Here is a 23315-nt window from a genome sequence, read left to right on the forward strand (position 1 = left end):
TTAAACCGGATGGGAGAACTTTATGGTTGGGATGAGAGAGCAAGCTAAGAAAATGGAGAAAGTAAGCAAATTATTGGGCGATTTTATGGAAAATATGAGAAGAGAGAAGGAAGAGGAAAAGTTACGTCAAGAAGAACAAGACAGCCTGCAGAAAATCCTAGAAAATCACGAAATTAAACAGGACCGGATTGAGCCAATTATCGATGATTTGAAAGTTCAACAACATCAAGATAAACAAGAACAGGACCGGCTTGAGAAAACGTTGGGTAATCTGGAAATTCGTTTGGAGGAGAGACGTCATAGAGAAAATCAAGAACAGGACCGGCTTGAGAAAATTTTCAAAGATTTGAAAGTTCAACGACAAGATAAACAAGAAGAACAGGATCGGCTTCAGAAAATTTTAGTAAGTCAAGAAATTAGACAAGAACGGTTGAGGAAAATTGTTGAAGATTTAGAAGTGCGTCGTCAGAAAGACAAAATTGAAGACCAGGACCAAGTATTCAAAAAAGTTTGGAAAATTTGAAAAAAGGCAAGAAATTCACCTTCAAGAAACTGTAGAGGACCTGGACGAGAGAGCAAGCGAAGAAAATGGAGGAAGTAAGCATATTATTGGGCGATTTTATGGAAAATATGAGAAGAGAGAAGGAAGAGGAAAAGTTACATCAAGAAGAACAAGACCGCCTACAGAAAATCCTAGAAAATCAAGAAATTAAACAGGACCGGCTTGAGAAAATTTTCAAAATCCACTTAAATCCCACTTCTAACACCAATAATTGTTACGGATTCCGTGGGTCCACTAATTTAAGCTCACGATAAAATACTTAACGAATTTATTTTTCTCACAATTTATACTAATTTAAAACACAACTAACTATTTATAAAATTCCTTGGCATGAGGCGGTCTCACTCTAGAAACTTCATTAAACTCGGGAGCAGGAATTTTCTTTTTCATGCATATTTTTAGCAATTCACAGCAGGTCCTGTTTAATTTCTTGATTTTCTAGGATTTTCTGTAGGCGGTCTTGTTCTTCTTGACGTCGTAAGTTTTCCTCTTCCTTCTCTCCTCATATTTTCCATAAAATCGCCCAATAATTTGCTTACTTCCTCCATTTTCTTCGCTTGCTCTCTCGTCCAGGTCCTCTACAGTTTCTTGAAGGTGAATTTCTTGCCTTTTTTTCAAATTTTCCAGACTTTTCTGAATACGGTCCTGCTCCTCAATTTTGTCTTTTTGACGACGCACTTCTAAATCTTCAACAATTTTCCTCAACCGTTCTTGTCTAATTTCTTGACTTTCTAAAATTTTCTGAAGCCGATCCTGTTCTTCTTGTTTATCTTGTCGTTGAACTTTCAAATCTTCGAAAATTTTTTCTCAAGTCGGTCCTGTTCTTCTTGATTTTCTCTATGACGTCGCTCCTCCAAAAGAATTTCCAGATTACCCAACGTTTTCTCAAGTCGGTCCTGTTCTTCTTGATTTTCTCTATGACGTCGCTCCTCCAAACGAATTTCCAGATTACCCAACGTTTTCTCAAGCCGGTCCGGTTCTTGTTTATCTTATTGTTGTTGAACTTTCAAATCATCGATAATTGGCTCAATCCGGTTCTGTTTAATTTCGTGATTTTCTAGGATTTTCTGTAGGCTGTCTTGTTCTTCTTGACGTAACTTTTCCTCTTCTTTCTCTCTTCTCATATTTTCCATAAAATCGCCCAATAATTTGCTTACTTTCTCCATTTTCTTCGCGTGCTTTCTCATCCCAACCATAAAATTCTCCCGTCCGGTTTAAAATCTTCAAAATCCCCTTTAATCAGACTTCCGACACCAATTGTTACGGATTCCGTGGGTCCACTGATTTAAGCTCACGACAAAATACTTAACGAATTTATTTTTCTCACAATTTATACTAATTTAAAACACAACTAATTATTTATAAAATTCCTTGGCATGAGACGGTCCCACTCTGGAAACTTCATTAAACTCGGGAGCAGGAATTTTCTTTTTCATGCATATTTTTAGCAATTCAACTATGCAATTTAATGCAGTTTTAAAATGATCCGCACTTTCTTTAAAAGGGACTTTAAATTCATCCACTGGATTTTCGGATGGCTTATAGATGCCCACTTCTAGGATTTTCAATGCGTTATGTGCAGCATGATGTTCTCCTACCTTTTTCGATGGTCCAGTTCCACTTGCTGTTATTCCAACTACAGTCACCGTATAATCGAATCGAGTTTCGTGCGCCCCTGAATCACTCAAGACAATCTGAAAATCTGGAGAAGCCAAACCCTTTTGAACTGTCAGCTCTTGTAGGACCGTAATAGGGGTGTTCGTTTTTAGCGCTCGAGAATCCTTGTATGTAAGATTTTTAATATCAATCAGCTTCTTCGAAGTAGAAGGTAGCTCGTCCAACTTAACACTTTTATCAGGAATGATGCCCATTATCTCGCTATACGTTGGTACAGCTTCTGAGTCTCTATCTTTTAGAGCTCTATCCATCTCACTAAATTCACCTAATAAATCCTTGATTCTTTCTAGCATTTCTTTAGCAGTACACTGTTTAGCCCGTTTCTTTGATTATGCTTTGGCTTGGGTCATTTTTGATGCAATTTTACACTGAAAAGTAAATTCCTGCTCCCGAGTTTAGTGAAGTTTCCAGAGTGGGACCTCCTTGCCAAGGAATTTTATAAATAGTTAGTTGTGTTTTAAATTAGTATAAATTGTAAGAAAAATAAAGTCGTTAATTATTTTATCGTGAGCTTAAAGTAGTGGACCCACGGAATCCGTAACAATTGGTGTCGGAACTGCGATTAAAGGGGATTTTGAAGATTTTACACCGGATTGGAGAATTTTATAGTTGGGATGAGAGAGCAAGCGAAGAAAATGGAGGAGGTAAGCAAATTATTGGGCGATTTTATGGAAAATATGAGAAGAGAGAAGGAAGAGGAAAAGTTACGTCAAGATTCTTCCAACCGCCTACAGAAAATCCTAGAAAATCACGAAATTAAACAGGACCGGCTTGAGAAAAATTTTAAAATCCACTTAAATCCCACTTCTGACACCAATAATTGTTACAGTTCCGTGGGCCCACTAATTTAAGCTCACGATAAAATACTTAACGAATTTATTTTTCTCACAATTTATACTAATTTAAAACACAACTAACTATTTATAAAATTCCTTGGCATGAGGCGGTCCCACTCTGGAAACTTCATTAAACTCAGGAGCAGGAATTTTCTTTTCATGCATATTTTTAGCAATTCAACTATGCAATTTAATGCAGCTTTAAAAATGATCCGCACTTTCTTTAAAAGGGACTTTAAATTCATCCACTGGATTTTCGGATGGCTTATAGATGCCCACTTCTTCTAGGACTTTCAATGCGTTATGTGCAGCATGATGTTTTCCTACCTTTTTCGATGGTCCAGTTCCACTTGCTGTTATTCCAGCTACAGTCACCGTATAATCGAACCGAGTTTCGTGCGCCCAGAATCACTCAAGACAATCTGAAAATCTGGAGGAGCCAAACCCTTTTGAACTGTCAGCTCTTGTAGGACCGTAATAGGTGTTCGTTTTTGAGCGCTCGAGAATCCTTTGTATGTAAGATTTTTAATATCAATCAGCTTCTTCGCAGTAGAAGGTAGCTCGTCCAACTTAACACTTTTATCAGGAATGATGCCCATTATCTCGCTATACGTTGGTACAGCTTCTGAGTCCCTATCTTTTAGAGCTCTATCCATCTCACTAAATTCACCTAATAAATCCTTGATTCTTTCTAGCATTTCTTTAGCAGTCCACTGTTTAGCCCGTTTCTTTGATTATGCTTTGGCTTGGGTCATTTTTGATGCAATTTTACACTGAAAAGTAAATTCCTGCTCCCGAGTTTAGTGAAGTTTCCAGAGTGGGACCTCCTTGCCAAGGAATTTTATAAATAGTTAGTTGTGTTTTAAATTAGTATAAATTGTAAGAAAAATAAAGTCGTTAATTATTTTATCGTGAGCTGAAAGTAGTGGACCCACGGAATCCGTAACAATTGGTGTCGGAACTGCGATTAAAGGGGATTTTGAAGATTTTACACCGGATTGGAGAATTTTATAGTTGGGATGAGAGAGCAAGCGAAGAAAATGGAGGAAGTAAGCAAATTATTGGGCGATTTTATGGAAAATATGAGAAGAGAGAAGGAAGAGGAAAAGTTACGTCAAGATTCTTCCAACCGCCTACAGAAAATCCTAGAAAATCACGAAATTAAACAGGACCGGCGAGAAATTTTAAAATCCACTTAAATCCCACTTCTGACACCAATAATTGTTACGGATTCCGTGGGCCCACTAATTTAAGCTCACGATAAAATACTTAACGAATTTATTTTTCTCACAATTTATACTAATTTAAAACACAACTAACTATTTATAAAATTCCTTGGCATGAGGCGGTCCCACTCTGGAAACTTCATTAAACTCGGGAGCAGGAATTTTCTTTTCATGCATATTTTTAGCAATTCAACTATGCAATTTAATGCAGCTTTAAAATGATCCGCACTTTCTTTAAAAGGGACTTTAAATTCATCCACTGGATTTTCGGATGGCTTATAGATGCCCACTTCTTCTAGGACTTTCAATGCGTTATGTGCAGCATGATGTTTTCCTACCTTTTCGATGGTCCAGTTCCACTTGCTGTTATTCCAGCTACAGTCACCGTATAATCGAACCGAGTTTCGTGCGCCCCAGAATCACTCAAGACAATCTGAAAATCTGGAGGAGCCAAACCCTTTTGAACTGTCAGCTCTTGTAGGACCGTAATAGGGGTGTTCGTTTTTAGCGCTCGAGAATCCTTGTATGTAAGATTTTTAATATCAATCAGCTTCTTCGCAGTAGAAGGTAGCTCGTCCAACTTAACACTTTTATCAGGAATGATGCCCATTATCTCGCTATACGTTGGTACAGCTTCTGAGTCCCTATCTTTTAGAGCTCTATCCATCTCACTAAATTCACCTAATAAATCCTTGATTCTTTCTAGCATTTCTTTAGCAGTCCACTGTTTAGCCCGTTTCTTTGATTATGCTTTGGCTTGGGTCATTTTTGATGCAATTTTACACTGAAAAGTAAATTCCTGCTCCCGAGTTTAGTGAAGTTTCCAGAGTGGGACCTCCTTTGCCAAGGAATTTTATAAATAGTTAGTTGTGTTTTAAATTAGTATAAATTGTAAGAAAAATAAAGTCGTTAATTATTTTATCGTGAGCTTAAAGTAGTGGACCCACGGAATCCGTAACAATTGGTGTCGGAACTGCGATTAAAGGGGATTTTGAAGATTTTACACCGGATTGGAGAATTTTATAGTTGGGGTGAGAGAGCAAGCGAAGAAAATGGAGGAGGTAAGCAAATTATTGGGCGATTTTATGGAAAATATGAGAAGAGAGAAGGAAGAGGAAAAGTTACGTCAAGATTCTTCCAACCGCCTACAGAAAATCCTAGAAAATCACGAAATTAAACAGGACCGGCTTGAGAAAATTTTAAAAATCCACTTAAATCCCACTTCTGACACCAATAATTGTTACGGATTCCGTGGGCCCACTAATTTAAGCTCACGATAAAATACTTAACGAATTTATTTTTCTCACAATTTATACTAATTTAAAACACAACTAACTATTTATAAAATTCCTTGGCATGAGGCGGTCCCACTCTGGAAACTTCATTAAACTCGGGAGCAGGAATTTTCTTTTTCATGCATATTTTTAGCAATTCAACTATGCAATTTAATGCAGCTTTAAAATGATCCGCACTTTCTTTAAAAGGGACTTTAAATTCATCCACTGGATTTTCGGATGGCTTATAGATGCCCACTTCTTCTAGGACTTTCAATGCGTTATGTGCAGCATGATGTTTTCCTACCTTTTTCGATGGTCCAGTTCCACTTGCTGTTATTCCAGCTACAGTCACCGTATAATCGAACCGAGTTTCGTGCGCCCCAGAATCACTCAAGACAATCTGAAAATCTGGAGGAGCCAAACCCTTTTGAACTGTCAGCTCTTGTAGGACCGTAATAGGGGTGTTCGTTTTTAGCGCTCGAGAATCCTTGTATGTAAGATTTTTAATATCAATCAGCTTCTTCGCAGTAGAAGGTAGCTCGTCCAACTTAACACTTTTATCAGGAATGATGCCCATTATCTCGCTATACGTTGGTACAGCTTCTGAGTCCCTATCTTTTAGAGCTCTATCCATCTCACTAAATTCACCTAATAAATCCTTGATTCTTTCTAGCATTTCTTTAGCAGTCCACTGTTTAGCCCGTTTCTTTGATTATGCTTTGGCTTGGGTCATTTTTGATGCAATTTTACACTGAAAAGTAAATTCCTGCTCCCGAGTTTAGTGAAGTTTCAGAGTGGGACCTCCTTGCCAAGGAATTTTATAAATAGTTAGTTGTGTTTTAAATTAGTATAAATTGTAAGAAAAATAAAGTCGTTAATTATTTTATCGTGAGCTTAAAGTAGTGGACCCACGGAATCCGTAACAATTGGTGTCGGAACTGCGATTAAAGGGGATTTTGAAGATTTTACACCGGATTGGAGAATTTTATAGTTGGGGTGAGAGAGCAAGCGAAGAAAATGGAGGAAGTAAGCAAATTATTGGGCGATTTTATGGAAAATATGAGAAGAGAGAAGGAAGAGGAAAAGTTACATCAAGAAGAACAAGACCGCCTACAGAAAATCCTAGAAAATCACGAAATTAAACAGGACCGGCTTGAGAAAATTTTAAAAATCCACTTAAATCCCACTTCTGACACCAATAATTGTTACGGATTCCGTGGACCCACTAATTTAAGCTCACGATAAAATACTTAACGAATTTATTTTTCTCACAATTTATACTAATTTAAAACACAACTAACTATTTATAAAATTCCTTGGCATGAGGCGGTCCCACTCTGGAAACTTCATTAAACTCGGGAGCAGGAATTTTCTTTTTCATGCATATTTTTAGCAATTCAACTATGCAATTTAATGCAGCTTTAAAATGATCCGCACTTTCTTTAAAAAGGACTTTAAATTCATCCACTGGATTTTCGGATGGCTTATAGATGCCCACTTCTTCCAGGATTTTCAAAGCGTTATGTACAGCATGATGTTTTCCTAACTTTTTCGATGGTCCAGTTCCACTTGCTGTTATTCCAGCTACAGTCACCGTATAATCGAACCGAGTTTCGTGCGCCCCAGAATCACTCAAGACAATCTGATAATCTGGAGGAGCCAAACCCTTTTGAACTGTCAGCTCTTGTAGGACCGTAATAGGGGTTTTCGTTTTTAGCGCTCGAGAATCCTCGTTTGTAAGATTTTTAATATCAATCAGCTTCTTCGAAGTAGAAGGTAGCTCGGCCAACTTTACACTTTTATCAGGAATGATGCCCATCATCTCGTTATACGTTGGGGCAGCTTCTGCGTCCCTATCTTTTAGAGATCTATCCATCTCACTAAATTCACCTATTGAATCCTTGATTCTTTCTAGCATTTCTTTAGCAGCCCACCGTTTAGCCCGTTTCTTTGATTATGCTTTGGCTTGGGTCATTTTTGATGCAATTTTACACTGAAAAGTAAATTCCTGCTCCCGAGTTTAATGAAGTTTCCAGAGTGGGACCTCCTTGCCAAGGAATTTTATAGTTAGCTGTGTTTTAAATTAGTATAAACTGTGAGAAAAAAAGATTTTATACCGGATTGGAGAATTTTATAGTTGGGACGAGAGAGCAAGCGAAGAAAATGGGGGAAGTAAGCAAATTATTGGGAGATTATATGGAAAAAATGAGAAGAGAGAAGGAAGAGGAAAAGTTACGACGTCAAGAAGAACAAGACCGCCTACAGAAAATCCTAGAAAATCAAGACATTAAACAGGACCGGCTTGAGAAAATTTTCAAAATCCACTTAAATCGCACTTCCGTCACCAATTGTTTACGGATTCCGTGGGTCCACTAATTTAAGCTCATGATAAAATACTTAACGAATTTATTTTCATCACAATTTATACTAATGTAAAACAGAACTAACTATTTATAAAATTCCTTGGCAAGGAGGTCCCACTCTGGAAACTTCATTAAACTCGGGAGCAGGAATTTACTTTTCAGTGTAAAATTGCATCAAAAATGACCCAAGCCAAAGCATAATCAAATAAACGGGCTAAACAGTGGGCTGCTAAAGAAATGCTAGAAAGAATCAAGAATTTAATAGGTGAATTTAGTGAGATGGATAGAGCTCTAAAAAAATAGAATAGGGACTCAGAAGCTGTACAAACGTATAACGAGATGATGGGTATCATTCCTGATAAAAGTGTAAAGTTGGACGAGCTACCTTCTACTTCGAAGAAGCTGATTGATATTAAAAATCTTACATACGAGGATTCTCGAGCGCTAAAAACGAAAACCCCTATTACGGTCCTACAAGAGCTGACAGTTCAAAAGGGTTTGGCTCCTCCAGATTTTCAGATTGTCTTGAGTGATTCTGGGGTGCACGAAACTCGGTTCGATTATACGGTGACTAGCTGGAATAACAGCAAGTGGAACTGGACCATCGAAAAAGGTAGGAAAACATCATACTGCACATAACGCATTGAAAATCCTGGAAGAAGTGGGCATCTATAAGCCATCCGAAAATCCAGTGGATGAATTTAAAGTCCTTTTTAAAGAAAGTGCGGATCATTTTAAAGCTGCATTAAATTGCATAGTTGAATTGCTAAAAATATGCATGAAAAAGAAAATTCCTGCTCCCGAGTTTAATGAAGTTTCCAGAGTGGGACCGCCTCATGCCAAGGAATTTTATAAATAGTTAGTTGTGTTTTAAATTAGTATAAATTCTGAGAAAAATAAATTCGTTGAGTATTTTATCGTGAGCTTAAATTAATGGACCCACGGAATCCGTAACAATTATTGGTGTTAGAAGTGGGATTTAAGTGGATTTTGAAAATTTTCTCAAGCCGGTCCTGTTTAATTTCTTGATTTTCTAGGATTTTCTGTAGGCGGTCTTGTTCTTCTTGACGTAGTAAGTTTTCTTCTTCCTTCTCTCTTCTCATATTTTCCATAAAAACGCCCAATACTTTGCTTACTTCCTCCATTTTCTTCGCTTGCTCTCTCGTCCAGGTCCTCAACAGTTTCTTGAAGGTGAATTTCTTGCCTTTTTTTTCAAATTTTCCAGACTTTTCTGACGACGCATTTCTATCTCTTCAACAATTTTCTCCAACCGTTCTTGTCTAATTTCTTGACTTTCTAAAATTTTCTGAAGCCGATCCTGTTCTTCTTGTTTATCTTGTCGTTGAACTTTCAAATCTTCGAAAATTTTCTCAAGTCGGTCCTGTTCTTCTTGTTTTTCTCTATGACGTCGCTCCCCCCTCCAAACAAATTTCCAGATTACCCAACATTTTCTCAAGCCGGTCCTGTTCTTGTTTATCTCGTTGTTGTTGAACTTTCAAATCATCGAAAATTTTCTCAAGCCGGTCCTGTTTAATTTCGTGATTTTCTAGGATTTTCTGTAGGCGGTCTTGTTCTTGACTTTTCCTCTTCCTTCTCTCTTCTCATATTTTCCATAAAATCGCCCAATAATTTGCTTACTTTCTCCATTCTCTTCGCTTGCTCTCTCATCCCAACCATAAAATTCTCCAATCCGGTGTAAAATCTTCAAAATCCCCTTTAATCGCACTTTCGACACCAATTGTTACGGATTCCGTTGGTCCACTAATTTAAGCTCACGATAAAATACTTAACGAATTTATTTTGCTCACACTTTACACTCATTTATACTAATTTAAAACACAACTAACTATTTATAAAATTCCTTGGCATGAGGCGGTCCCACTCTAGAAACTTCATTAAACTCGGGAGCAGGAATTTTCTTTTTCATGCATATTTTTAGCAATTCAATTATGCAATTTAATGCAGTTTTAAAATGATCCGCACTTCCTTTAAAAGGGACTTTAAATTCATCCACTGGATTTTCGGATGGCTTATAGATGCCCACTTCTTCTAGGATTTTCAATGCGTTATGTGCAGCATGATGTTTTCCTACCATTTTCGATGGTCCAGTTCCACTTGCCGTTATTCCAGCTACAGTCACCGTATAATCGAATCGAGTTTCGAAAATATTTTGTATTTAGGTCATTTATGACCCAAATAACTCATTTTGAGTGAAATTAAAAAAACTTTTTTTGCCGATATGAATAATGAGAATTCATAGGTACCTAAGATATCTGTACCAATTAAGTACTTGCTGTAAAGTTAGTTTAACAATAAATAAAAAAAATCGGCGCCGGGAGGCACGTATAGCCGCCCATACTAAAATATGTTAATATCTCGAAAACTGCGACTTTGACTGATTTTGATGTTATTACAAATTTTATTGCAAATATTATTCCTAATCTCAATTTGAAAACAGCGTTTCGCTAGCTACCGTAATTTTGGAGTTACGATTTTTTTAAATGTTTAACTCCCTCCCATACCCCTTTACCATTCCCCCACCCCCACCAAAAAGTAATGGCCAGATTCTCGGGTGCCACAGTATTTTTGTGCCAAATTTGGTTAAAATCAGTTCAGCGGTTTTTGAGTTATCGTGTTACAGACGGAGAGACAGACAGACAGACACCAGGAAAACCATACCTATTGGTATGGTCGGCTAAAAATTTAAGTACTAAAGCATGAGTACCTGTTTGTTCACTCCATTTATATATGAATTGACTAATTTATACCTGAGACAGATAGAAAGTCGTTCTTCTGGATCAACTGGCCTTCGGATTTTTTTTTGTTAAATCAATCCAGATTTTGCCAAATCAAATTTCTCGAATGACATACGAAAGTAGTTAAAAATTTTTATAGAATCCCTCTTCAAATCCAGCACTAAGTGGTGGAATTCTCCATACTGTCTCCTTTTTTGGCATATCTCATGTACCCAAACTTTATGTTTTCGTTTTTTTCTCCCTGGTTCTTCATCTTCTTCCAAGAGTATTTGAAACAAAAACATTTCCTCATCAGAACTATCCATTATATATTCTCAAAATACAGTTCTGCACTACACGAATACCCGAAGCAAACTGAACCCCGTGTAGGTCTAATAAAAAATCCGCCTGGCTCCGTCCCTAGACGCAGTTGCAACAAATGCGGGGCGACCCGACCCGACCCGCCTCAAGGTGCGTATTCATTATCCGAACGAACCATAGACTTAAAATAAAATATAGACTACACTATTTACACCTCAACGCGGACAGACAATATTTTTTGTACACATGTTTACTTCTGGGTACAGTCGACCGAGCCTTCCTCATCCAGTCTATGTTGTCACGTCTTTAATATTATCAATATTTTTTTTCTTGTTATACACATATATTGAGATATTAATACTACAGTTTAATAAAGTAGGTTTTAATATTCCATAGATGTATTAAATAGTCCTTATACTACTAAATTATAAGTTGGATACTGTTTAAAAAGGATAAGTTCTTTACAATATGACAACACCGATTAGAGGCGAGGGAGCCTATTCATTCATTTATTACCTTGTAGTACGCGTCGCACGTGTGCGGTAAAGCTTTGTTGCCGCTATGTTCCCGGCTGTATTAACGCATTTTCTTAGCTTGTAGTCCTTAAGTGTTTATTTTATTGACTTTTTCTGTTCAAGAACTATAAAATATGGTTCGCCAGTGCCAAATTTGCAAGAAAAATTTGACTTAAATAATTCATTTAAGTCTTGAAACTCTCAATTTACCCATTGGGAGTCAGTGGCGTTGTTGTAGAAAGGCGCTTATTTAGATAATATTTTAGTAAAATGTAAAATCTGAATTTTTTCTCTTATATTACATTATTTACTTACTTACATTGTAACAAAATCATAATTATAACCCTGTTAATAATTAATAATGTTTTTATTAAAAATATATTCCGGTTTATTCTAAAATTATCTTCAGAATCTAAAATAACATACAAGAATTTTAATATGATATTACATTATGAGACAATATTTTTTAATATACCGGGTCGTCTCAAAAGTGGTTCACCGCTATAACTTTTTTATTTTTTCAGATAAAAAAACAGATTTGTATGTTAGTAGGTATATGACATAAATTAGGATTTATTGACGTATTCAATTGTTTTTGGTCTCTTTCTGTTTCACCGAAATGATTACATCTTTTGATTTTTAAAGGCACCCTCGGTATATTTCTACTTTATTCGATAGAAAATGATAATAGAATTCTGAATAGAATGACATATCATATGTCAACTTTTGACATTGTCGCTTAAAAACAAATCGTATTATAAATTTCAATCCAGGGTGCCATGGTGTTGTTAAAAACACTAAGTTTTAATCAAGGAGCCTTGGAAAAATAGTTTTGATCGTCTAATGGGTTTCGTGTCTTGTCTAGGCCGATTAAAAGATGTACAAATCATATTTTTAATCATACATATGTCAATTTTTTCAAATGGAACAAGGGTGACTCGTTAGCATATTTGGAAAAAGCATTTTTTTATGAATATATTGATACCACACACTTGGTATTTCGAGTCAAATTGTCGTTATGAACCACGTGTTACAATTACAATTAAACCATATGCGAAAGTGTCAAAAGTTGACATATGATATGTCATTCTATTCAGAGTGTCATTTTCTATCGAATAAAGTAGAAATATACCGAGGGTGCCGTTTAAAAATTAAAAGTTATATTCATTTCCGGTGAAACAGGAAGTGACCAAAAACAATTGAATGCGTCAATCAATCCTAATTTATGTCATGTACTAACATACTAAATCTTGTTTTTTTATTTGAAAATATAAAAAAATTATGGGGATGAGCCACTTTTGGGACGCACCCGGTATAATAAAGACATCACTTAACCAGAAAAAAAATTACAACAATCATATTTTTTTTCTCTCCCTGTCGCCGATTCTATTATATCTGTAGAATATTATTAATTTTATCCTTTTTGGACTCTAAGATGTTTTTTCTAAACTTTTATTTAAAAAACCTGTCCTAAATCTTAATAAAATATAAAAAAATTTAAATACGATATATTTTTAATTTAATTATTGCTTCATTAAAATAAAAAAATTACCCGGCTATGATACGGAGAGTTCAGGTGTACTTGAGAAACGAAAGATAGTGTTGTGTTTCTCGGCAGAGTCGTCAGGGAACGACCGTTACGACAGAGACAACCTATCTATCGCTCGTGTCGCACTCGTTATAACCTAAAACAATAACACAACAATAACAAGACATTGTCTGACCGCATGTTCCAGCTATTTATGAATGAGATGCTCAGTCTATATTTTATTTTAAGTCTATGGAACGAACGAACGAATGAAAATGCGGTATATTTAGACGGGGACCGAACGCATGCGGCCGTTCGTTCGTTCGTGCGGATAATGAATACGCACCTTCAGGTGGACGCTTACCTTAAATCGTACATCCCTAACGGCTTGTGTGACATGAAGTGCGGCTTCGGGGAACGGGGAATTACAAGAATGCTAATGTCATACAACGGTCGACATTGATTTATTTTATTGTTTTGACGCAACACTACGGCTAGATTTTTGTTCGTGTATTTTGTAAAACATTATTTTAGAATGTGTACATTTTCTGATTCAGATTATTCAGATACTATTGATATTGAGGAAGAACGTGAAGGAACACCACCAAGAAAAACTAGGAAAATGGACTACCAACAGACATATAAAGAGAAATGGGAAAATAATTGGAAGTGGTTGCAAAAAAGTAAAAAGGAAATGTACATGCTGGGTAAGATATTTAGACTGTCAAGTAGAATCATTTTATAGCTAAAATTAATAATTTGTAGGTGTAAAAGTTGCTGCTGTGACTTTTTAATTTCACGGGGAATAGGCGAAATTAAAAAACGAAAATACCGCGAAACATTTAAAGAGCATATCAGCTGTAAAAAGTAAAAGTTCAGGATGACAGTTTTTTGAGCAGCAATCACTTAAAAAAAATATTGACCAAAAGGCAAAAGAAGGGACCATACGTTTTGCAGCTTCTATAACAGAGCATCATTTGTCAATGAGACTAATGGACCATTACCAAATTTAATCAAAAATGTTTGTACAGATTCTGAGATTGTGAAATCCATTAAATGTGGCCGTACAAAAATAACAAATATTATAAAAAATGTTACAGACGAGAAAGCCAAATCTCAATTATTTGAATTACTGAAGTCGACTAAGTTTAGTTTAATTGCTGATGAATCAACGGACAGAACATGTAACAAACACATGTGCCTTATAACTAGAGTTGTAGTTAATTACAATGTGGAAGACTATTTGTTTGCACTTATACCAGTTCGAGAGGCAACTGGAGCTGATTGATATAATTTAATTGAAGACTTTTTTTATTAAAAATGAAATTCCATTCCAAGAAAATATGATTGGCTTTGCTGTGGATGGGGCAAACAACATGATGGGTGCTAATAATTCTTTAGCAAGTAGACCGAAAGAAAAATGCCCAAATATTTTTCTCTTAAAATGTGTCTGCCATAGATTCTACGATTTAGGTTATGACCCATCTGGCAACACTGCAGAGAATAGCCGGCCACACACACAGGTACTTTTGAACGCTCTTGGCTCCTTACATATCGGGCTCGCGGGTCTAACTCGTATGTTAAGGGGGGGAAATACACACGCTCTAAATACGCACGCCTTGCGCGACGTCGAAGATAACAGGTATACTCACGAGACACTCACAACGGTATGTTCCTCGACCGCAGGTTGCAGATGTTGCCATATTTCTATAAATACTATTTCTTCTTATATTTATTTTACATTTTTTCTAACCTTGCTTTTTCTAATCTCTTTTTCACTGAAGTTGTGTATAAAGGACAGTTAACACGTTCAATGCGATACAAGTCAGATATGTCCGGTACCGGTGATTCCGTTCCAGCGGTTACCAGCCACTCCATCTATTCCATTCCGGCGAAAGCCGTATCTTTTAAAGTATTAATCCGCCAAATATGTTACAGATACCTACTTGAAGAGCGTAAAAAGACCAATTTATTTAGGATGGTTAGTATTTACCGGACAAATACGTCTTGTATCGCACCAGATAAAAATTGCTTAACTCAAGTGTCAATTCGTCTTCACACATTTTATATTGATAAAGGTCCCAACAAGAAACGGAGGAACTGTGTAGGTTGCTATCAAAAACTAAGGGTCACATTATCAAGTCGGGAAGCTGATAAAAAAGTGCCCAAAGTAACAAGTTACTGCACAGATTGTGATAAAAAGCCAGCGATGTGTTTAACACGCTTTAACGAAAATCATTCTAAATAAAAGTTCATGTTTTTAAGTTGTTTTTTTTTTGGATATTGTTTATGATTGTTTGTATAACTATGAGAAAATAAAGTTTTTTTTGTTTTTGCAGATTTTGGTATTTTTCTTTTATTTTGCTTCTGGCGATTTAAATCGTTAATAGATTACATATTTTTTTAACCGAATTTAAGAAAAAAACAACACATTTTTTTGTTAAAAATATGTAAATAGTGGGAAAAATTGACGTCAGACGTACCAGACATATACGTCTTGTATCGCCGCAATGGAATTGACAGGTAACGGACGTATTTATCTGGTATATTTATTTTTAGAAAGGAAAACAAAATTGAAGCCGCAGTGAACGTGTTAAAGATTTATAAATGTTTAGAAGGCTGCTTTGTATCCTTTCCTACTGATGAAGGTCTTTTAGCGCATCTTCAAAAGCAGCATGGAGTTATGATATCATTCTACTCGATTTTCTTCTATTTCAGGTAAATTTAGCATGTATAATATAGTATCTGTACAGTAACAATACAAATTCTATGATTAATTAGATTTTTAGATTTATCTTGACGAATGTCAAAATTCCAGTGATGTGTAAAATAGAGGAAAGATACTTAATGGAGATTGTGAAGTAAGGTACCTATTATCATTGTGATCGGATCATAATATTATCATTCATATACATTAAAAACATAAATTCATAATCATTTATTGATATTCTTATTTGATGGTTTTAAACCTCTGAATATTATATCTGAATTATCATGTCATTACACCCAAACGGTTCACAACATATTTATTTTATTATTTCTGACTTATGTATTAAATTACTCTACAATTACAGAAAGTCCTTTATGCTAATTCAAATACAAATAAAAAAAATTCATAAAAATAACTTTGATAAAATCTAGTAAAGAGGTAACAGTAAATAACTACTTACGCAATCCACTTTAATTTATACAAAGTCTTATAGTAGATATCAATGCCACAAAGGTAATAATATTTAAACATTCAACTGTGGTTATAATTTTTGTATCAATTTTTCTAAAACAGATCAAGTTACCGTATTAGAAAAATGTAGGTAGTTTTATATTTATATTTTTTATGAAAAAATGGTGATAGAATTAGTAAGCTTTGTTTTATCTTTTACTCTTTAGGAGGTAGATGGTCTATGTTGTAGAATACATTACAATATTTAATATTCTGTATTTTGATTGTTTTATTTTATGTAATTTCTTGTAAGTTGTCAAAATAAATACCGCCAAGAAAATCTTGACAATATGGCGAAGTTTCTAATTTGAATGTATTAAATTTACATTATGATGCAAAAAATCAAAATGTTTTAACAATATAATTTTTATTATATTTTTTGTTTTAATACTACAATATTATTATGCTTTGTGGTATGGAAAACAAATGTTAAGATATCTTAATATTTGCCATAACGTTTTATTACAAAATATGATTTATAAATCACATTTAATATGTTTATATTTTAGGTACGGCAATAAAGGTAGAAAAAAATAGGGGTAGAGAGCAGCAGTCTAGTGTTGAGAATATCGGAAGCCCCAAAATTAGATGGATCCTACAATAATGGATATTAAGGACAGAATTTGTCTGTTTATTTTTTTTTTAATAATGTATAATTTAAATTTTGAAAACGAAATGTACTGTCACAAATTACCTATTACAGATGCGAAAGAACACCGAATTCCGCGTTTCGGTTTCTGTGACCTTCAGAAAGAGTTCATAGACAATCCGCATCAATGTATAGTTTGCGTTATTATTTGTTTGGGTTAAAATAATCTGCACCAATATATGATCGAGGCATATAATCTCACAGTAATTTAATAGATTGCTCGTCATATATCAGTTCGTAGGAAATTAGGGAAAAAAAGATATTTATAGCATAAAAACATTAATTTATTTAACAAAATTTAATTAAAGATGTGACAAAATAGTTACTTTTCTATTGGTTCTATCGGACTTTTTTTGACTATATAAATCTTTACATTATATCAAACAGCCTCTGAGAAATGTTTTCTTCAGTGCAAAACTCATCAAAATTTAATATAAATAATTTTTTGTCATACGCTCCCAAAAACAGCTATTTTACGGACTCATTTCAGTCCGTAAAATGTTTCTTTTTCGGCCTAGGCCGTAAAGGTCGTCATGGCAACCTTTATGGACTAAAATGTCTAAATTCGTTATTTGGTTGTTTTATTTTGTCATTCGAAATTTGTCACAAAATCACATAAAATTATACATATATTTATAATTAAATTATTAAATACTAACAATATCAAAAGCTAAGTTATTTGTTTAAAGTAAGTACCTAGGTACCTATTTAAAAGAGGCTTTTAAATTAAAATATTCTTAAATTACAGTCACAAACAAGACATAATCATGTGGTACATTTTTTGGCCTAAGACAAGCATATTTTCTATACAACTCAACTGGATTGACAACGTTCCCTTCGTTCACCACCGGAAACACTCTTTTGATATTAGTTTTTGTATCCGCAAGGGTAACTAAAAGGCAGCTGTTGTCTTTTTCTATGATGTCTTGCACGTAGAGAGTACAATTCTTCTCTTCTACATGCTCCACAAAGGCCAATGACAAGAGCTACCTAAAAATCAAATACAATGGAATAAGAAACCATCTATATATTTTAAAAATCATTATCGCAAACTTACCTTAGTAAGTAAATAAGTTTCATCACTAGCCGTGGCCAAAAATCACCGATCTCTTTTATGGACAAAACCTTAGACTTTTTAGGCTCGTAACCAACCGAATTCCTCTTCAAAAAGCAATAAGTTTTGGAAATTTGTCAATATAAATATCTTCTTTAACACTTAACACTGCTCTCAGCATGGAATATTTCGACCAAATTGACGATGGTTTGAATGTTTGTGACTGTAATTTAAGAATATTTTAATTTAAAAGCCTCTTTAAATAGGTACCTAGGTACTTACTTTTTCGTGGAAATAATTTAGCAATACATCTTCATTTACAACGAATACGCCATTTTGTCTTTCCATTCATTAAAAACATCATATTCTTTCTGGTAAATGGCACGAGACTTCACAGGAAGTAAATCCAACACGATTTCTTTGGCCTTATTAGCAATATGTTCGGGATTTTGGAACATTTTAAAATTGTTGATGAATTTGTGTGATTTTGTGACAAATTTCGAATGACATGTCAAAATGCGATGAAATAAACAAACTCGTTACTAAGATATGAATTTATAAGCCAACTTTTTCAAACATTATAATTTCAAATATGGAAAATTTGCAAATATGCGTTCTAAAAAACTGTAAAAAGCGTATGACAAAAAATAGTGTATGTAACACGTACCTAAATTATGTTTTTTAGGACTCATCTACTATTTCGGACTCGGCTAACGCCTCGTCCGCAAACAGTAATGATTCGTCCTAAAAAACATCATTTTAGGTACTAGTTACATAAATAGCTATTTCCAGCCTGTAAATAAAATGAAGAAATTTTTCATTTGGCGATTTTAAACTCCCATAAGTGCCACTTTCATGATTAAAGGCTTTTAAATGGGTAAATAATTTCGAGTTATCCAGATCTTCTCTTCCGGCAGCCTTAAGCCAGGCCTTTGCTCTAAAAAAATATTTTTAGATGAAAACAAGAACGTATTTTGAAATATACTGGTTTTGATTTAATTGAAAATTTACAGAGATTTTAACATGTCGAAGAAATATATTTAACAATAACAACGACATTTAAATTTTCGGCACACTTTCAGTTCATAGAAAGTAATAGAAATTACGAGACTTTTCTAGTCAAAGGTTCCAAGAAACCTTGGCACCGCTACCCTCATAAACCCAAAACAATAATAACGTTATAGGCCCTAAGTTGTAAAAATCATTAGCCGGATTGAGATTTACAAAGGGCTAATGCATTTATGGTATATGGCAGACAAACTTACTTAAATTGTCGTGTTTGTACCCACATGCACCGAATAATAATATAACAAGAAGGGTCAGCCGACGTTCTAGCTTTCATGTGGCGTTTACAAAGACGAGCCGCGGCGGTAGCAAAAAATTTTATGGTCGTATGCAGCCGCTGGGTCGAGCGTTCGAATACGGGGTTTCTTCACAAATAAATGCGGCGCGGCGGATAGAATTAAATGTAAATAGTATAAAGTCTGGTCGGTATGTATTTGAAATAGGATAACGTATAATAAACAAACATATTATGTTACATAAATATATATTGATTGTGTATATTTATTTACACAGAACAAAAACTAAAATAATAACAAACTTAATGACCTAAAAAAGCACAATCCGAGGCAAAATAATCTAAAAATTTTAACTTTTGAACATAAACGTTTTTTATTAAAATAAATAGACAAATAAAAACATTTTTTTAAAAAAGAACATCACGTCAAGATGGATGATCTCAATTTAGTAAGTTTTTACCAATAGAGCTAGGTAACAAGTTTAATAAATATACTCCGTACAAAAAAACACACCGATTTCAAATAAGAGCTTCCGCTAAATAACACAGCCACGTGGAAATAACGTAAAATAGGGCGGGATTTAGAGTGACTCTTCTTGCTATATTATTATTCGGTGCTACATATTATGTAGTCTAATAAAAATAAAAAACTACCTAAAGAAAAAGCCACAAAAAACTGAAAGACAAAAACGAGTCAATCCACAAAAGGCGATTTGTCATTTGTCAACCACGCCAAAGTTGACAGAATTAAAAACCACACTATCATTTTAGAGTGAGTAGGGGGAGTGCAGACGCCGATGATTAGACCAGATGTTTAAAAACCTACTGCCTTACTTACACTGCCCTAAACTTACATTGTTTAGATAGACAGACGTCTGCAAAAGCTATATAAGTTTATGATCAAAATTCTCAAAAGTAATAGTAAAACTTATCAATTAGAATTATATTGTAGGGTCGTTTATGACCTCAGAGGTATGAAGGTTTTTATTTGAGATGGGACATTCCTAAACTAATATTACAAATTTAATTAAAATGAGGACGGGATTATAACACTACGTCTGCCGTAAAATATCATGTTCTTAATGTAAAAAAACAGAGCGTACGTGTCGATTCTAACTCCGTCAAGCGATGAGTCACGTATAAAGATTCGTGGCTTTATCATAATTTATGAACAGATCTTAAAAATAAGAGGAACGTAGTTTTATTTAAAATAATGTTGCATGCAATGCAGGCAAGCCGGCAAGAATAAAGACACCTGTTTTTGGGGTTTAAAATACAAACTCCAGCAAAAGAGCATTTCATTTTTCTATTTTTGTTCATTTAAATCGAATGTACTTAGATATTTTATCAGTTTGAAAATACTAAATTACAATAATTCCTATTACAAAAGGGCCAATAATACCTAATACCTACTTATTAATAATTTTTCCTTACCTAAAAAGTGATTTTCCTCCTCCGGTTTTTGTAGAACAGTATAAATAAACACATTTGTATCCCATTTTAAATAAGATATACAAATTACCAAAACTTAGAAATAACAGTTCGAAAGTTCAACAAAAATCCTACACGCGTTTTTAAAAACAAACATAACCACGCACTATGTCACACCAGCGAGCTTCAGCAAACGAATAGGACACAGCAAGGGCTTCCGGACTAAACGACTGGTGTATTTACACCACTCAATAGGCGTGTCGGGTTTGCCGAACAGTTTCCGATGCAGTCGCTTTCTTTCGCATCTGTTGTAGTTAATTTGTGGTACTGTGTCCTAGGCGAGGTTTAGGAGCGTTTCACCTTATTAAATAAATTGCTTTTTCTTTTTAAATGTAGCCATCTATAGTGTTTTATTTGTGTCTAATTCTATTAATAATGAAATTAGAGCTGCCAAAATCTATAATAGGATATGTTTCAATAAAATAAAAACACATCTCTCTCAGAAAAAATTCTTTTGGCATTGGGTCAATATATTAAAATTTTAATATTTTTATTCTATCTTGTGCGTTCCATTCCATGAGCAACATTTTTCAAAATAATGTTTATTTCATAGTTAGCATGAAAAAGGTAACTGATGATTTTTATATGTACTTTAATTATTATAAGCAAATAAGTGAATCATCGTTCATCATTTCCAAGCCAACTCTGACTCCGTTTTTTATCATACGTACTTAATTCACAAGAACTTAATGATTAAATCCCCGCAGGGGCCTCCAAATTCCTCCTTACTTTTTGGACTAAGCATCAATAAGTGCAATATTTTAACACACATTACAGGAGAGTCAAAAGTAACTATAAAAAAGTTAAATCCAACTCGTTCGGCAGGTCGGGTACTATCCTGCACTGGTTTTAAATTGCGCTTTCTTGACATTATAAAAGCCTTGGATAAAATTAATTTTGAAAGCTTAAAAAAAGAAGAGTGTGACCAAGCATTTTCCTTAAAGAAAAAAAAATAGAAAGTTTTGAATTCATACTAACTTTAAACTTAGTTACTAAAGTTCTGGAAATCACTGATATGCCTTCAAAACAATTGCAGGCTATTAGGCAAGACCTTAGTCAAGCGATCAAACTCTTACAAAACTGTCTAACAAAAGCAATCAGTCTTAGAGAATTTTATAGCGTTTTTTAAACAACTACCACTGCGAACGGCAGCTTTTCATAGGAGAGCAGTCGTGGATAAGGTATTTCACTGGAAAGAAAACTAATTAAGAACAATAAACAAAAAAATAGATATTGGGCGCCAGGCATGTATAGAGAAAGAAAACACAGTTGAATATTACTTAAAACTAATGACTATATTTATTCAAGATGTTCGTTGTTGATACATGACATTGTAGAGTTCTAGTGAATATGTAGTGGTTATATGTCAAAGAAAGTGGTGGTAAGAGTTGTACTAAATATCTATGAAAACGACTATGATAAAATACAAGACATGTATAGTTTAAGAGAATGTATGAAATGTAGCATTACTTTAATTAATTTGATATATTTTATATGATGTTAGAGTGCAATAATAATATCTATAAAAAAGTAATACTATTACAAGACATAATGCAATGAAACCTAAGATCTAAATTATATTTTAACTACTAAATCGACATGAATGTTCTTAACAATCCAACCACTCAACATAGTCTATACGATATTATTTAAGATGTACATTATTGTTTAAGACTGTAAATGTTTTAAATGTTAAATGCAAAACTATAACTTAAATCTACACTTAGCTGTTCTTTATGCAATCCTGCTTTAAACAGTAACAACATGAGGTCGTCTCGCATCTCTGTACTCAGCCATCCAACACAACCGAAGGGGCCAGAATGAGGACACCATGACTTGATACACTCGTAACTAACTAGCTTATAGCTGGGAACGAAGCAGCATGGGACTCAAGCTACATCCACGCTGTGGCACTTATATGTAAGAAAAAATCGTTCTTACTGGGGACACTCGTCCACAGGACATCCGTACATAAGATAATGTCCGTACATAAGACAATACCCGTACCTTGGACACAGTCCGTACCTTGGACCCTCGAAATACTTCCGAGGGCTCAATAAATAATAAACAACATGTCCTTTCTTCCATGTGACATTTTGGAGGACAAAAGAAAAGGGACGCCAACGTGCCAGCAAAATACAAATACAAGTTGGGACATCCGTAACTCCACCCTGTTGCTTTGAAATAGCAGCTGATTCAGATTATACAGCAAGATTTAAAAAATCACCATTTCCAAAAGCTGGGATACAACAGCGCGTCAAAACCAAGTGAGGTTAAGCACGGAGAGAGTTGACAGAAGCGATGTTGACAGCGCCTCCTCAGAGCGATAACAGGGTTGTGTCGAACGATAACAGGGTTGGCGACTAGGGAACGTTAAAATTACGCGTCAAATAAACTATCCGGCCTGAACGAGAGGGAATCAGGTGATGATAGGCCAGACATCATATATTATATATAAAAAAGACATGTAACGAACTAAAAACGTTACAATTTTCAAATATAATATCGGAAGCAAAAGAGTTTTGTAAAAAATGAAAATAGAAAATAATAGCGTTTTAAGT

The 23315-nt window shown here is 34.6% G+C and overlaps 2 protein-coding genes and 1 pseudogene across 2 annotated transcripts; 1 reads left to right on the forward strand and 2 right to left on the reverse strand.

The window, feature by feature from the left end:
* Positions 1 to 1917: 1917 nt before the first annotated feature.
* Positions 1918 to 3773, reverse strand: LOC115882625 (annotated as a pseudogene).
* Positions 3774 to 6878: 3105 nt separating this feature from the next.
* Positions 6879 to 7496, reverse strand: LOC115882627 (RISC-loading complex subunit tarbp2-like). The gene has a single exon (XM_030900819.1). The coding sequence runs from the start codon at positions 7494 to 7496 to the stop codon at positions 6879 to 6881; it is 618 nt and encodes a 205-aa protein (XP_030756679.1).
* A 784-nt stretch (positions 7497 to 8280) lies between these two features.
* LOC115882628 lies at positions 8281 to 8800 on the forward strand. The gene is made up of 2 exons (XM_030900820.1): positions 8281 to 8554; positions 8601 to 8800. Exons 1-2 carry the CDS (start codon positions 8281 to 8283, stop codon positions 8798 to 8800), a joined length of 474 nt encoding a protein of 157 aa, XP_030756680.1.
* Positions 8801 to 23315: the final 14515 nt, after the last annotated feature.

This window comes from Sitophilus oryzae, unplaced genomic scaffold (genome assembly GCF_002938485.1).
Source record: "Sitophilus oryzae breed Bouriz unplaced genomic scaffold, Soryzae_2.0 scaffold_178_pilon_pilon, whole genome shotgun sequence".
Lineage (NCBI taxonomy): Eukaryota > Metazoa > Arthropoda > Insecta > Coleoptera > Curculionidae > Sitophilus > Sitophilus oryzae.

Coding starts and splice junctions, on each gene's coding strand:
- LOC115882627 (XM_030900819.1), bottom strand. CDS start 7,496: ATGCTAGAAAGAATCAAGGATTCAATAGGTGAATTTAGTGAGATGGAT.
- LOC115882628 (XM_030900820.1), top strand. CDS start 8,281: ATGATGGGTATCATTCCTGATAAAAGTGTAAAGTTGGACGAGCTACCT. Junction 8,555..8,600: donor GAACTGGACCATCGAAAAAG/GTAGGAAAACAT, acceptor AAATCCTGGAAG/AAGTGGGCATCTATAAGCCA.